Below are 11,455 nucleotides of genomic sequence, written 5' to 3'. Positions count from 1 at the left end.
TAGATAGATAGATAGATAGATAGATAGATAGATAGATAGATAGATAGACAGACAGACAGACAGATAGATAGATAGAGATAGATAGATAGATAGATAGAGAGAGATATGGAGAGAGAGATATAGAGAGAGAGATATAGAGAGAGAGATAAGACAGGTGGGGGTTTAACCTTGAGGTCGCCATGCCTCAGTCGAGGGAGGAGGTTGAGAAGGTGGAAACTTCACGGTAACATCAGCCAGTGCAGGAGTGAAACCCACGCTGTTGGCATCACTCTGCATTGGGAACCAGCTGCCTGAGCTAACGAGTCCCAAAACATTGTGAGCCTATGGTGTGTCTCCACTAGAGCAATGCATTTAACACATTATGGGTTTCTTTCTATAACTCCCTTCACTCACAGAGCCAACAGAGTAATTGGGCCAAAGACCACCAGGTCAGGAGGGATTCCCCTACGCCAATGGCGTTATCATGATGGTCTTTTACAACAACTCCTGTCACCATTAATGGGCTGACCACAATTAATGGGAGAAAGTAAGGACTGTAGATGCTGGAGATCACAGTCAAAAAGTGTGGCGCTGTAAAAGCATAGCAGGTCAGGCAGCATCCGAGGACCAGGAGAGTCAATGTTTCGGGCATAAGCCCTTCATCAGGAATGTCCGAAACGTCGATTTTCCATTGCCACACCTTTTGGCTCTGACCACAATCAATGCCCCACCACCACCCCTACCATGACCCTAACCCAGAAATGTGGCCGACTTGGGATTACGACCCCAACTGAGGAAAATCCAGTTTGAACATTCCACGAAGCAATTCCATGAAGACGACAAAGATGTCATCCTGAACAAAATTTCAGCCTTAACTGAGACCACCGAAGAACAGAACAACTTGCCATTCAGGTCATCTTCCATGTGCTAACCTGTTGAATTTTTTTAGATTAGATTAGATTAGATTACTCACAGCGTGGAAACATGCCCTTCGGCCCAACAAGTCCACACCGACCCGCCAAAGCGCAACTCACCCAGACCCACTCCCCTACACCTAACACTATGCGAAATTTAGCATGGCCAATTCACCTAACCTGCACATTTTTGGACTGTGGGAGGAAACCGGAGCACCCGGAGGAAACCCACGCAGACACGGGGAGAATGTGCAAACTCCACACAGTCAGTCGCCTGAGGTGGGAATTGAACCCGGGTCTCCGGCACTGTGAGGCAGCAGTGCTAACCACTGTGCCACCGTGCCGCCCACTAAATTTGCCAAATAAAATTGAAAAGCCACTACAGTTCAAAGTAACCTGTTAAGAATAAGGGCATCAACAATAAGGCAATTATAAATGCAACTTTCTCCTGTATCTCAAAATGAAGTTACAAGTTGCATTTAAATCAAGCAGAGTTTTCCCCTTGAAGGGATACTTATAATTGTGGAGATATTTGATTGATTTTGTACCTTCCAGCTTTTATCTGACAAAGGCAATGAATGAGACAAATGGTAAAAGGTAAGCTGGAATTATATGTTGCAAAAATGATGTCCCATTGTTCTTGTAGGAACCTAAGAGTGTTCAGCAAGATCAGTAGGTCAGAAGGAGACTGCCTTGGCCTTGACAGACAGTACAGAATGGCTCTGTTCAAACTGGTGTAAAGGTTGCTCATAACGTGATCCTTCTGGGAATAGGCTTGCTCCATTACCTGGGAGGAAGAAGGGAAATTCAAGAGAGTAATCAGATACAGGGTCAACAGTAAAATGGGGAGAGAAATACAAAGGTAATAGCATGTATAATAGCTCCCTGCAGGGAATAGCTTATGGTTATGCTAATAGGAACATAAAAAATGGCAGCATTTGATCCACTGAGGCTACCCTACCATTCTATAACATTGTGACTAATCCTTATCTCCCACCATATCCCCACTCTCTCCCGATACGCTTTTAGTGTCCTGAAATCTATTTCTTCCTTCAGTATATTCAGTAACTTGGCCTCCACCACCACATGCAGTAAAGGATAGCCACCTTCTGAGTGAAAAAATTTCTCCTCCTCTCAGTCCAGAATTATCTGCCCCATATCCAGGGACCGTGACCCCTTGTTTTAGATCACCCAGCCCAATAGAATTTCAAATGTTTCAATGAGAGGCCCCTTCAGTCTTTGAAACTCCACAGGATACAGGTCCAGTGGACCCAATCTCTCTTCATAGGAATGATCTGCCATCCCAGCACTGATCTGCCATCCCAGGAATCAGATTCATGAGCATTTGTTGAATTCTCTCTATGGCAAGTATATCTCTTCTTAAAGAAGGAGACCAAATCTCACCAGTGAGGTATCCCTGCGCCTGCCCTCAATCTCTCTTGCCAATATGCCAGCTGCCTTCCTACTGCTTACTTCCAATAAAGACACCCAGATCCATTTGGACATAACATTTTTCAGTCGACCGCCATTTATGTGATACTCTACCATTCTGTTCTTCCTGCCAAAATGACTAACATCATATTTATCACATTATGATGACCCATGCATTAAAATCATGTTGAAGCCTTTTTATTTCCTCGTCACCACTCATAACTCCACCCAGTTTTGAGTTGTCAGCAAACTTACACATATTATACTTAATTCCCTCATCTAAATCATGGATTTGTATTCTGAATTGCTGGGACCAAGCGACTGATCCCTGTGTACTTGACTAGGTATCCCTTTCCATTCTGAAAAAAACCCATATATTCCTACTCTCTGTTTCCTGTCAGCTAACCAATTCTCAATCCACAGCAATAAATTACCGCCGTACCAATGCTTCGGTGTTGCACACAAAACTCTTGTGTATAACTCAATCAAAACATATTTGTTACGAAAATTATATGTTATAGTGTCTTGATACCAGAGAGCAGCTTTCCTTTAGAACGCACATTTGACTGGATTTCTCAATATACAGATTTTGTAAATATGGATTAATTACCCTTGATTAAACCACCAAGGACAAATACACAACAAAGCATCTCTTGTTTAAAGTAATGCACCTTGTCAACTTTACTGTCTGTCTTTCACCATACAGTAGAAGCATACATTACAAACAATGATCTGATTTACACCGCACTAATGACATTGCCATGGGAAAATGCAGGTTCTCAGCAACTGGGAAAACATCATTTGAATCATCCCTGCTTTTAATCCTGGGAGAGTTCAACCCAGAGGAATTAATACTTTGGATTTGGTGCTGAAGAAGATCTTTGGAAATTGGAAATACTTAAACTAGAAAAACAAAGTTTTAAAGAAAATTTCATTGGGATGTTGTCAATTATAATAGGACAAGACTAAATAGAACCCTTATAACAAAATTATAAATTCTACAGACTAATACTCAACAAGAGAGAACTTAAGTACTTTAAGCACTTCAGAGTTAAATATCTTAGGGTTGCTCAGTGCGTAGCACTGCTGCCTCACAGTGCCAGGGACCTGGGTTCAATTCCACCGTTGGGCCACTGTCTGTATGGGTTTCCTCTGGGTGCTCCGGTATCCTCCCACAGTCCAAAGATGTGCAAGTCAGTGGATTGGCCATGGATAGGGTAGTGGGGGTGGGATTTCTTCAGCGGGTCAATGTGGACTCGAGTGTCTGAATGGCCTGTTCCCACACTGTAGAGGCTCTACAATCTATATTTTAAATGGTGATTTTACAAGAGACAGTGGAAGTGAAGGGAAACAGTAAATTCAAAGAGGAACTGGGTGGTAATTTAAAAGGGAAACCAGTTGAGAATTTGCCAAATAATTTGTAGTGGAACAAACACTGGTCTCTGGTTCCTCCATTTTTGATGTTGCAAAGATTCATAGAATCATAGAATCCCTTCAGTGTGGAAACAGGCCATTAGGCCCAACAAGGCAAAAGTGAGGACTGCAGATGCTGGAAACCAGAGTTTAAATCAGAGTGGTGCTGGAAAAGTACAGCAGGTCAGGCAGCATCCGAGGAGCAGGAAAATCAACGTTTTGGGGAAAAGCCCTTCATCATGAATAGAGGCAGGTAGCCTCCAAGGTGGAGAGATAAATGGGCGGGGGGAAGGGGTTGGGGAGAAGGTAGCAAAGAGTACAATAGGTGAATAAGTTCTTCATTTCCCTCCCTCCACCTTACCCCAGTTCCAATCTTCCAGCTCAGCAATGTCCTCATGACCTGTCCTACCTGCCAATCTCCCTTCCCACCTATCCACTCCACCCTCCCCTCTGACCTATCACCTCCATCCCCACCCCCATTCATCTATTGCACACATTAGGCTCAACAAGCCCACACCGACCCTCTTAAGAGTATCCCATCCAGACCTATTCCCCTACCTTATTACTCTACATTTCCCCAACTAATGCACCTAATCTACACATCCCTCAACACTATGGGCAATTTAGCATGACCAATTCACCTAACCTGCACATCTTTGGACTGTGGGAGGAAACCGGAGCACCCGGAGAAAACCCATGCAGACATGGGAAGAATGTGAAAACTCCACACAGCCAGTTGCCCGAGGCTGGGATCAAACCAAGTTCCCTGGCACTGAGAGGCAGCAGTGCTAACCACTGAGCTACCCCATGTTGGCTTCGTATGTTGACCACTTGTGAATTATTATCAGTTGAATCTACTCATGAAATGCAAATCAGACCCAAAGAAGTTGATCCAATCAAAAAGCTGTAGAGCAAGTAGAGAGCTAAATTTAAAAAAACACGTTAGCTCAGTTGACTGCACTCTGGGTCAGAGGATTTTTGAAATTAGCCCCAGTCCATTACAAAATCAAAGGATTGCCTCATTGTGGGAATTCTCATTGTATTGATGAAACATTATGCTGAGTGCTAACCTGCCTATTTAACTATATATTAAAAAAAGCCTAAAGTTGTCCTGATTGTCTTGTTCAATGTTCCTTCTTCAATTATCACCGACAAAAAAAATTTATCAATGATATATTTTCTATTTCTTACAGTAGTGCATTTATCTACATAAAAGTAATTGCACTTCAAGCCACTGACTGTGATGTCCTGTGGATTGAATAGGGTGCCATATAAATACAAATTCTCTGTCCTTTAAACACAGACTCCCATTTAAAGCTGTAGCAAGTGGCAGCAATAAGCCACTGACTGAATTACTAGGAAGTTAAGCTACTAAAAGCAGAGGGAAGCTTTGCTAAGTGAGAGTTTTAGAGGCTTGTAAGTGATCTGGTTCCTGATTGGTTAATGTTTATTTAATGGGAATTGGGAGGGAAATCAAGGTAGTAGGTTTAAATAAATACTGTAACAGCACCATGCATTTATATAGAATAGGGTAGCAATTCATTCTGTCATACTGAATCAAGTAGAAACTGATGCCAAATGGCTATAGTCTGTGATTCAGAAAAGAACTCGGAGTTTCAAGCTTTTAAAGTGCTTAGGAGTTTCCACAGAAGTTATCAAAGCAGAGTTTAGATGCTACTGCGTTTTTTCTTTCATGATGTGGAGATGCTGGGGTTGGACTGGAGTGGACAAAGTCAGAAGTCACACGACACCAGGTTATAGTCCAACAGGTTTATTTGAAATCACAAGCTTTTTGAATGGAGCTCCATCATCAAGTGAACAGCGCTCTGAAAGCTTGTGATTTCAAATAAACCTGTTGGATGATAACCAGATATCATGTGACTTCGAACTGCGTTTTCTTCTGCTGTACTGATCAGTATGATTCGTACTTAAACTACACAGGGAAAAAGAACTTGAAAATATTGCAGTTACAGGGCATAAATCGGGTTTCTGGGCATATTTTTCTAGTGCTATTTCCTCGATTTGTTTGGTTGCACTAGTTTTACATTTACCAGTGCTTCCTGGTTCATTTTGGTCAAGAAGATAGACTGAAGTATAAAACAGAATAGAGTAAGACAATCTTTTTTGAAAGCTAGTTATAGAATTATTCTGATAGAGATACAGAGGTAAACCATTTTAATTTGGAGGAGGGGGGGGAATCTTATTTCAGTGTAAGTATGCTTGTTTAAAATGCAATAATGGTTATTAAAAATATTTCTTCCACTTCTTGTCATCAGTTAAGACTGCTTACTTTCCACTCTGGACAGCTATTGATTTAAATTATGCAATTCACTCTGAAAAAAGGTATAGTGAGGACTGCAGATCAGAATTGAAAAGTGTGGTACTGGAAAAGCACAGCAGGGAGTCGGACAGCATCCAAGGAACAGGAGAGACGACGTTTCAGACATAAGATCTTATGCCTGAAATGTCTAATCTCCTGCTCCTCGGATGCTGGCTGGCCTGCTGTGCTTTTCCAGCATCACACTTTTCAATTCACTCTGCAAAGGCAAAGCTCCTTGATTTGGAGAAGGGGATAAAGTTACTCACAGTACAAATCTGCTCAGTTAAGAAACGAAGAATCTTCTCAGGGTTCACATCAAACATTCGAGCGTACAGCTTGTCAACAAATGTTTGGCTGAAGTAAGTGATATTTTCAAATATCATAGCCAAGTTCCCCTCAGTGGCCTTGCATGAAGCTCTCTGACCTAATTAACAAGGGAGGGAAACAAAAGGAGCAGTGATGGAGAGAGGAAGGGGGTTTTGCAGACTTTCAAAGCTTACAGTCTAGACCATTGGAGGCACCGTCATTACAAATTGCTGCAGTCTATGAAATCTGAATCGACAAAGGGCTGAATTACACGTTTCTCGGGGGGTTTTAAGATCTGAAGAATATTGCAGACATAGGGTGGGGTGAGGGTTTGCGGAGGGGGGGGGGGGAGGAGGGGAGGAGGAGGGGGGATTGGGAAACAATAATGAGATGAGAAATTGCTCAGACCAGGAAATAATGTAGTTCAGTGAGCGCTGAGACACCCACAAAATAGAACTTGGTACAAAATAGGATACAGACAGCAAAGATTTGCTTTTGTTGGGCAACTTGTCCCAAGCATGAGAATGATGTGTGACTGACCTTCTTTGACCAAAGCCTTCATTACAGTTTGCTCCTCACTGATAATGTGAAATATGTCCATGACGAAAAGTAGGATCTCAGTTTGGAAACTCTTCTTCTGTTCACCAGTAGCTCTCTCTGGTGACACCTGCAGGAAAAGAAAACGTACACTGATAAGTATAGAAGTTACATCCAATGCATAATTACACTGATACAAGTTTATGAATTTGTTTTTCACAATGCTACTGTAATGCACTGTTAGTGCTAATGACAGGCAATTGTTTAACATTCTCTTAACACATTCTTTTATTACATTAATGGACTCATTAACTAATTTACAAGTATTTACTCTGCTATTTCCAGGCTGTTATAAACTCAGTGAGCTACATTTGTTTTCAGTGCAGCACTCGGTTCGGCCTACTTGCATGAATGGAAAGGGTTATGTTGTTCCCATTCTGCCACAGATAACACCTTAGCCCTGGGAGATGTGTGGAGATCTGGACAATACTCCTGGCCACTGTCTAGGAGAGAGCTCTTAACAGCACCTAATCAAACTGAGTATAAACCGGTCTTGTGTCTGAGGGAGTATTCATAAAACGATCATCACTAAAACACCATGCAAGGTCGGCACGGTGGCTCAGGTATAGCACTGCTGCCTCACAGCGCCAGGGACCGGAGTTTGATTTCAGCCTCGGGTGACTGTCTGTTTGGAGTTTGCACTTTCTCCCATTGTCTGCATGGGCATCCTCCCACAATCCAAAGATGTGTAGAGTAGGTGAATTGGCTATGCTAAATTGCCCACAGTGTTCAGGGATGTGTAGGGTAAATCATTAGTCAGGGGTAAATATAGGATAACAGGGTAAGGGAATGGGTCTAGGTGGTTGACTCTTTGGAGGGTCTTGTTGGGCTGAAGTGCCTGTTTCCACACTGTAGGGATTCTACCCATTCCATCCAATCTATGGGTATGGAAATAGGGCACAAATAAGTTACTGGCTGTAAAAGAGAAACATTCAATTCATTGAACAATGGGCAAGCTTAAGAAAGACAAGTCCTACTCCTACCGTGAATTTTCCAGACGAGGAACAGTGGGTCCATAATTGGTGCCTAGCCTGAGCAATTGCTCATTTCCAAATCCCTCCTTTGTGTTGGCCCTCAACTAATGACACTTAATAATCTATTCCCACCTGACTGTATTACAAAGATGTGAGATGCAAATTTCAATTTATAATAGCACTGACTAGACTCATTTATATCGTGAAATTTTGAAAAGGCCACTTTTTGGGGAAAAGAAAATGACAATGACTTTTACGTGTGCCAATGTTGCATTTCCAAGAGATGGACTTTTGGCTGGAGACATTCAGTCTCCAATACTTCCAGGTAGAGGTCCCATGATCCAGTTTGTGGGTGGAAATGCTCCTGAATATTGAACCGGAGAGTCAACAACTTGCAGGATGAGAACCGCCCTTTGCCCTCTCTCTCTCTCTCTTTCTCCAAAACTTCTCTCAAAGTGAGAGAGCTGAAAGGCCACTACTTTGCCCTTTATCATTGGTGGTGGTGAAGAATTCAAAATTTTGAAGTCTCCAGAATACAGACTTCAGTCAGCCATAACTGATTCAGGAAAACACTCCAGTTTCAATAGCTTTTAGTTGCAAAACAACATAAGCCACAAAGATCAATACTTAGAAAAAGCACCAATAATTCTTTTTCTTCTGAGGTTAATTATCACTTGGCCAAAGTTTTAAGACATCATTCTGCACAGTTTTACACTTACCCAGAATTTGGTGTGCATGTGTTAGTTATCAAGAAGGACATTTACATATATTTGTACAGTCTAAACCTTTTTTTGTTAATAATCTTTGCATCCTTACCTGAATAAGTTTTGATTGTAATAAATTGATTTTACTTTGTTAACTGAAAGAAACTTGGCTTACTTATTTTTAATATTAAACTAAATATACTTCAAACCCAATAGCATTTCTGTGCAGGTCATTGATGCTTATAATGACTCTTGTTTCAACCTATAATTAGTTTCTCATCTCTTGGTTTCTTGAAATAAAATTTTAGAAGAAATGTAAATGGAGATCATCAGACTTCATTAAACATCTTAGTTAATGTAGTGAGCAGTCATTTCCTGCCAACTGAGTTGAGGGCCAAACTGAAATACAACAGCACATGAAACAGGAATGTAACAGCTTGAGTTGTCTTTTCAACATAACATTTGAATGAAACTGACCTCGACTAGAATCTCAATAGGATGTAACTGCTTGTTGGCGGGAATGTTCATAAAGCTGTACAAAAGGAGGATGCGTATAAAATCGGAAACTTGCTTCCTCGCTGGGTGCATTGTCAATTGAGGCAGGGGACCAGGTGTTGAAGTTAGACTTTCTTGCGGCATGATTCCACCATCAGGCTAGAAAACATGGAAAAAGAGAACAAAGACTTCCATTGAAACAGTACTTTTCACAACCACCGGATGTCTCAAAGTGTCTCATTGACAATGAAGGATTCCTGAAGGGTAGCTCCTGTCATAATATAGAATACTAAGGTAGCAGTCAATTCACACAAGATGATGATGATCAGATGCTCCATTTTTGAGATGTCAATTGGGGCCAGAATCCAGGGATAATTTCTGAACCTCTTTGAAATCGTAGGATGGGTACTTTTACATCAACTTGAAAAGGTCAGTTGGGGGATTGTGGGGAGCAGGGAAAGGTTTGTGGGAACTTGCATTAGAATCACCTCTGAAGAATGGTATTCTGGACTCCTTCAGTACAGCATGGGAGAGTTAATGTTGAATTTTACATTCAAGTTCTCAAGTCGGTCTTGAACCGAGAACCTTGCGACTCAGAGATGAGAGTGCTGGTATGATGGATACACAGGTACAGGACAAACACAGCAAAAGGGGAATTCTCGAGAACAAAGCTCACTTTGTTGCAGCACCCACTCTCCTCATGAATATTTAGCGACATTTTAAATCTGACTTAAAACTGGGTATATCTCAACAAATACTATAACAACATATGCACTGAATGGTAAGGTCCTGGGAAGTGTTGCTAAACAAAGAGACCTTGCAGGGCAGGTTCATAGCTCCTTGAAAGTGGAGTCGCAGGTAGATAGGGTAGTGAAGGCGGCGTTTGGTATGCTTTCCTTTATTATTCAGTGCACTGAGTATAGGAATTGGGAGGTCACGTTGCGGCTGTACAGGACATTGATTAGGCCACTTTTGGAATACTGCATTCAATTTTGGTCTTTCTGCTATAGGAAGGATGATGTGAAAGTTGAAAGGGTGAAGAAAAGATTTACAAGGATATTGCCAGGTTTGCAAGGTTTGAGCTATTGGGAGTGGCTGAATAGACAGGGGCTATTTACCCTGGAGCATCGGAGGCTTAGAGGTGACCTTATAGAGGTTTATAAAATCATAAAGGGCATGGATAGGGTAAACAGACGAGGTCTTTTCCCGGTGATAGGGGAGTCCAGAACTAGGGGATACAGATTTAAGGTGAGAGGAGAAGGATATAAAAGGGATTTAAGGGGGCAACATTTTCATGCAGAGGTGGTGCTTGTATGGAATGAGCTGCCAGAGGAAGTGATGGAGGCTGGTACAATTACAGCATTTAAAAGGTATCTGGATGGCTATATAAATAGGAAGGGTTTTAGAGGGATATGGACCAAACGCTGACAATAAATAGGACTAGATTTTGTTTAGGATGTCTGGTCAGCATGGACGAGTTGGACTGAAGAGTCCGTTTCTGTACTGAACATCTCTATGACTCTACGCTCAATAACTGGTAACAGGCTCATTTTGAAATAAGTTGAGACAATGGAAGTTTGAGTTTTATTTTTCTGCAATTGCTGTCAAGAGCAGAACAAAATCTATCTTTTCTGGGTCAAAAGCAAAACGATATGTTTATAACCAGCCAACTTTCGGCTTAAGGGAAAACCACAGCAAACCCAAAAATATAAGCGAGAACAAGATGTAACTAAATCATTGAGGGTAATGGAACATGGGTGTGAGAGATTGCTGCCCAGTAGACAACATAATCAATTTACTTTCTACTGAAAATCAATGAAATGAAGGATTCAGATGGGTATTTTACTGACAAGCAAATCAATACATTCTATCTCAACTACACAGCTAAATGTAAAGTTGGCCCCAAAGTGTGACAGGGGTCATTCTATTCATTGGGAACTCAAGTGGGGCTTATCCTAAGTCATAACCCTAAAGTCCAAGGCTCTAAATGAGAATGTTGTCACTAATCATTCACAGCACACGATCCATGATGATTCACAATCACTGATCAGTGAAATGATCTGAATGAGTGTAAAACACTTAGAGTCATAGAGATGTACAGCATGGAAACAGACCCTTTGGTCCAACCCGTCCATGCCGACCAGATATCCAACCTAATCTAGTCCCACCTGCCAGCACCCGGTCCATATCCCTCCAAACCCTTCCTATTCATATACCCATCCAAATGCCTCTTTAATCTTGCAATTGTACCAGCCTCCACCACTTCCTCTGGCAGCTCGTTCCATACACGTACCACCCTCTGCGTGAAAATGTTGCCCCTTA

General features: G+C 41.7%; 1 protein-coding gene across 3 annotated transcripts in view; it reads right to left on the bottom strand.

Moving 5' to 3' along the window:
• Positions 1–11,455, bottom strand: part of wdfy4 (WDFY family member 4) — a 318,819-nt gene that overhangs the window by 184,576 nt on the left and 122,788 nt on the right. For all 3 annotated transcript variants that reach the window (XM_043678828.1, XM_043678827.1, XM_043678830.1), the window contains exons 33-36: positions 9,116–9,292; positions 6,904–7,030; positions 6,324–6,481; positions 1,442–1,680 (exon numbers count right to left, since the gene is read on the bottom strand). In XM_043678828.1, coding sequence (XP_043534763.1) covers positions 1,442–1,680; positions 6,324–6,481; positions 6,904–7,030; positions 9,116–9,292 — 701 coding nt within the window. The remainder of the gene's footprint in view (positions 1–1,441; positions 1,681–6,323; positions 6,482–6,903; positions 7,031–9,115; positions 9,293–11,455) is intronic.

This window comes from Chiloscyllium plagiosum, chromosome 38 (genome assembly GCF_004010195.1).
Source record: "Chiloscyllium plagiosum isolate BGI_BamShark_2017 chromosome 38, ASM401019v2, whole genome shotgun sequence".
In the NCBI taxonomy this organism is placed as follows: Eukaryota; Metazoa; Chordata; class Chondrichthyes; order Orectolobiformes; family Hemiscylliidae; genus Chiloscyllium; species Chiloscyllium plagiosum.
This window is presented reverse-complemented; position numbering and strand designations above follow the sequence as displayed.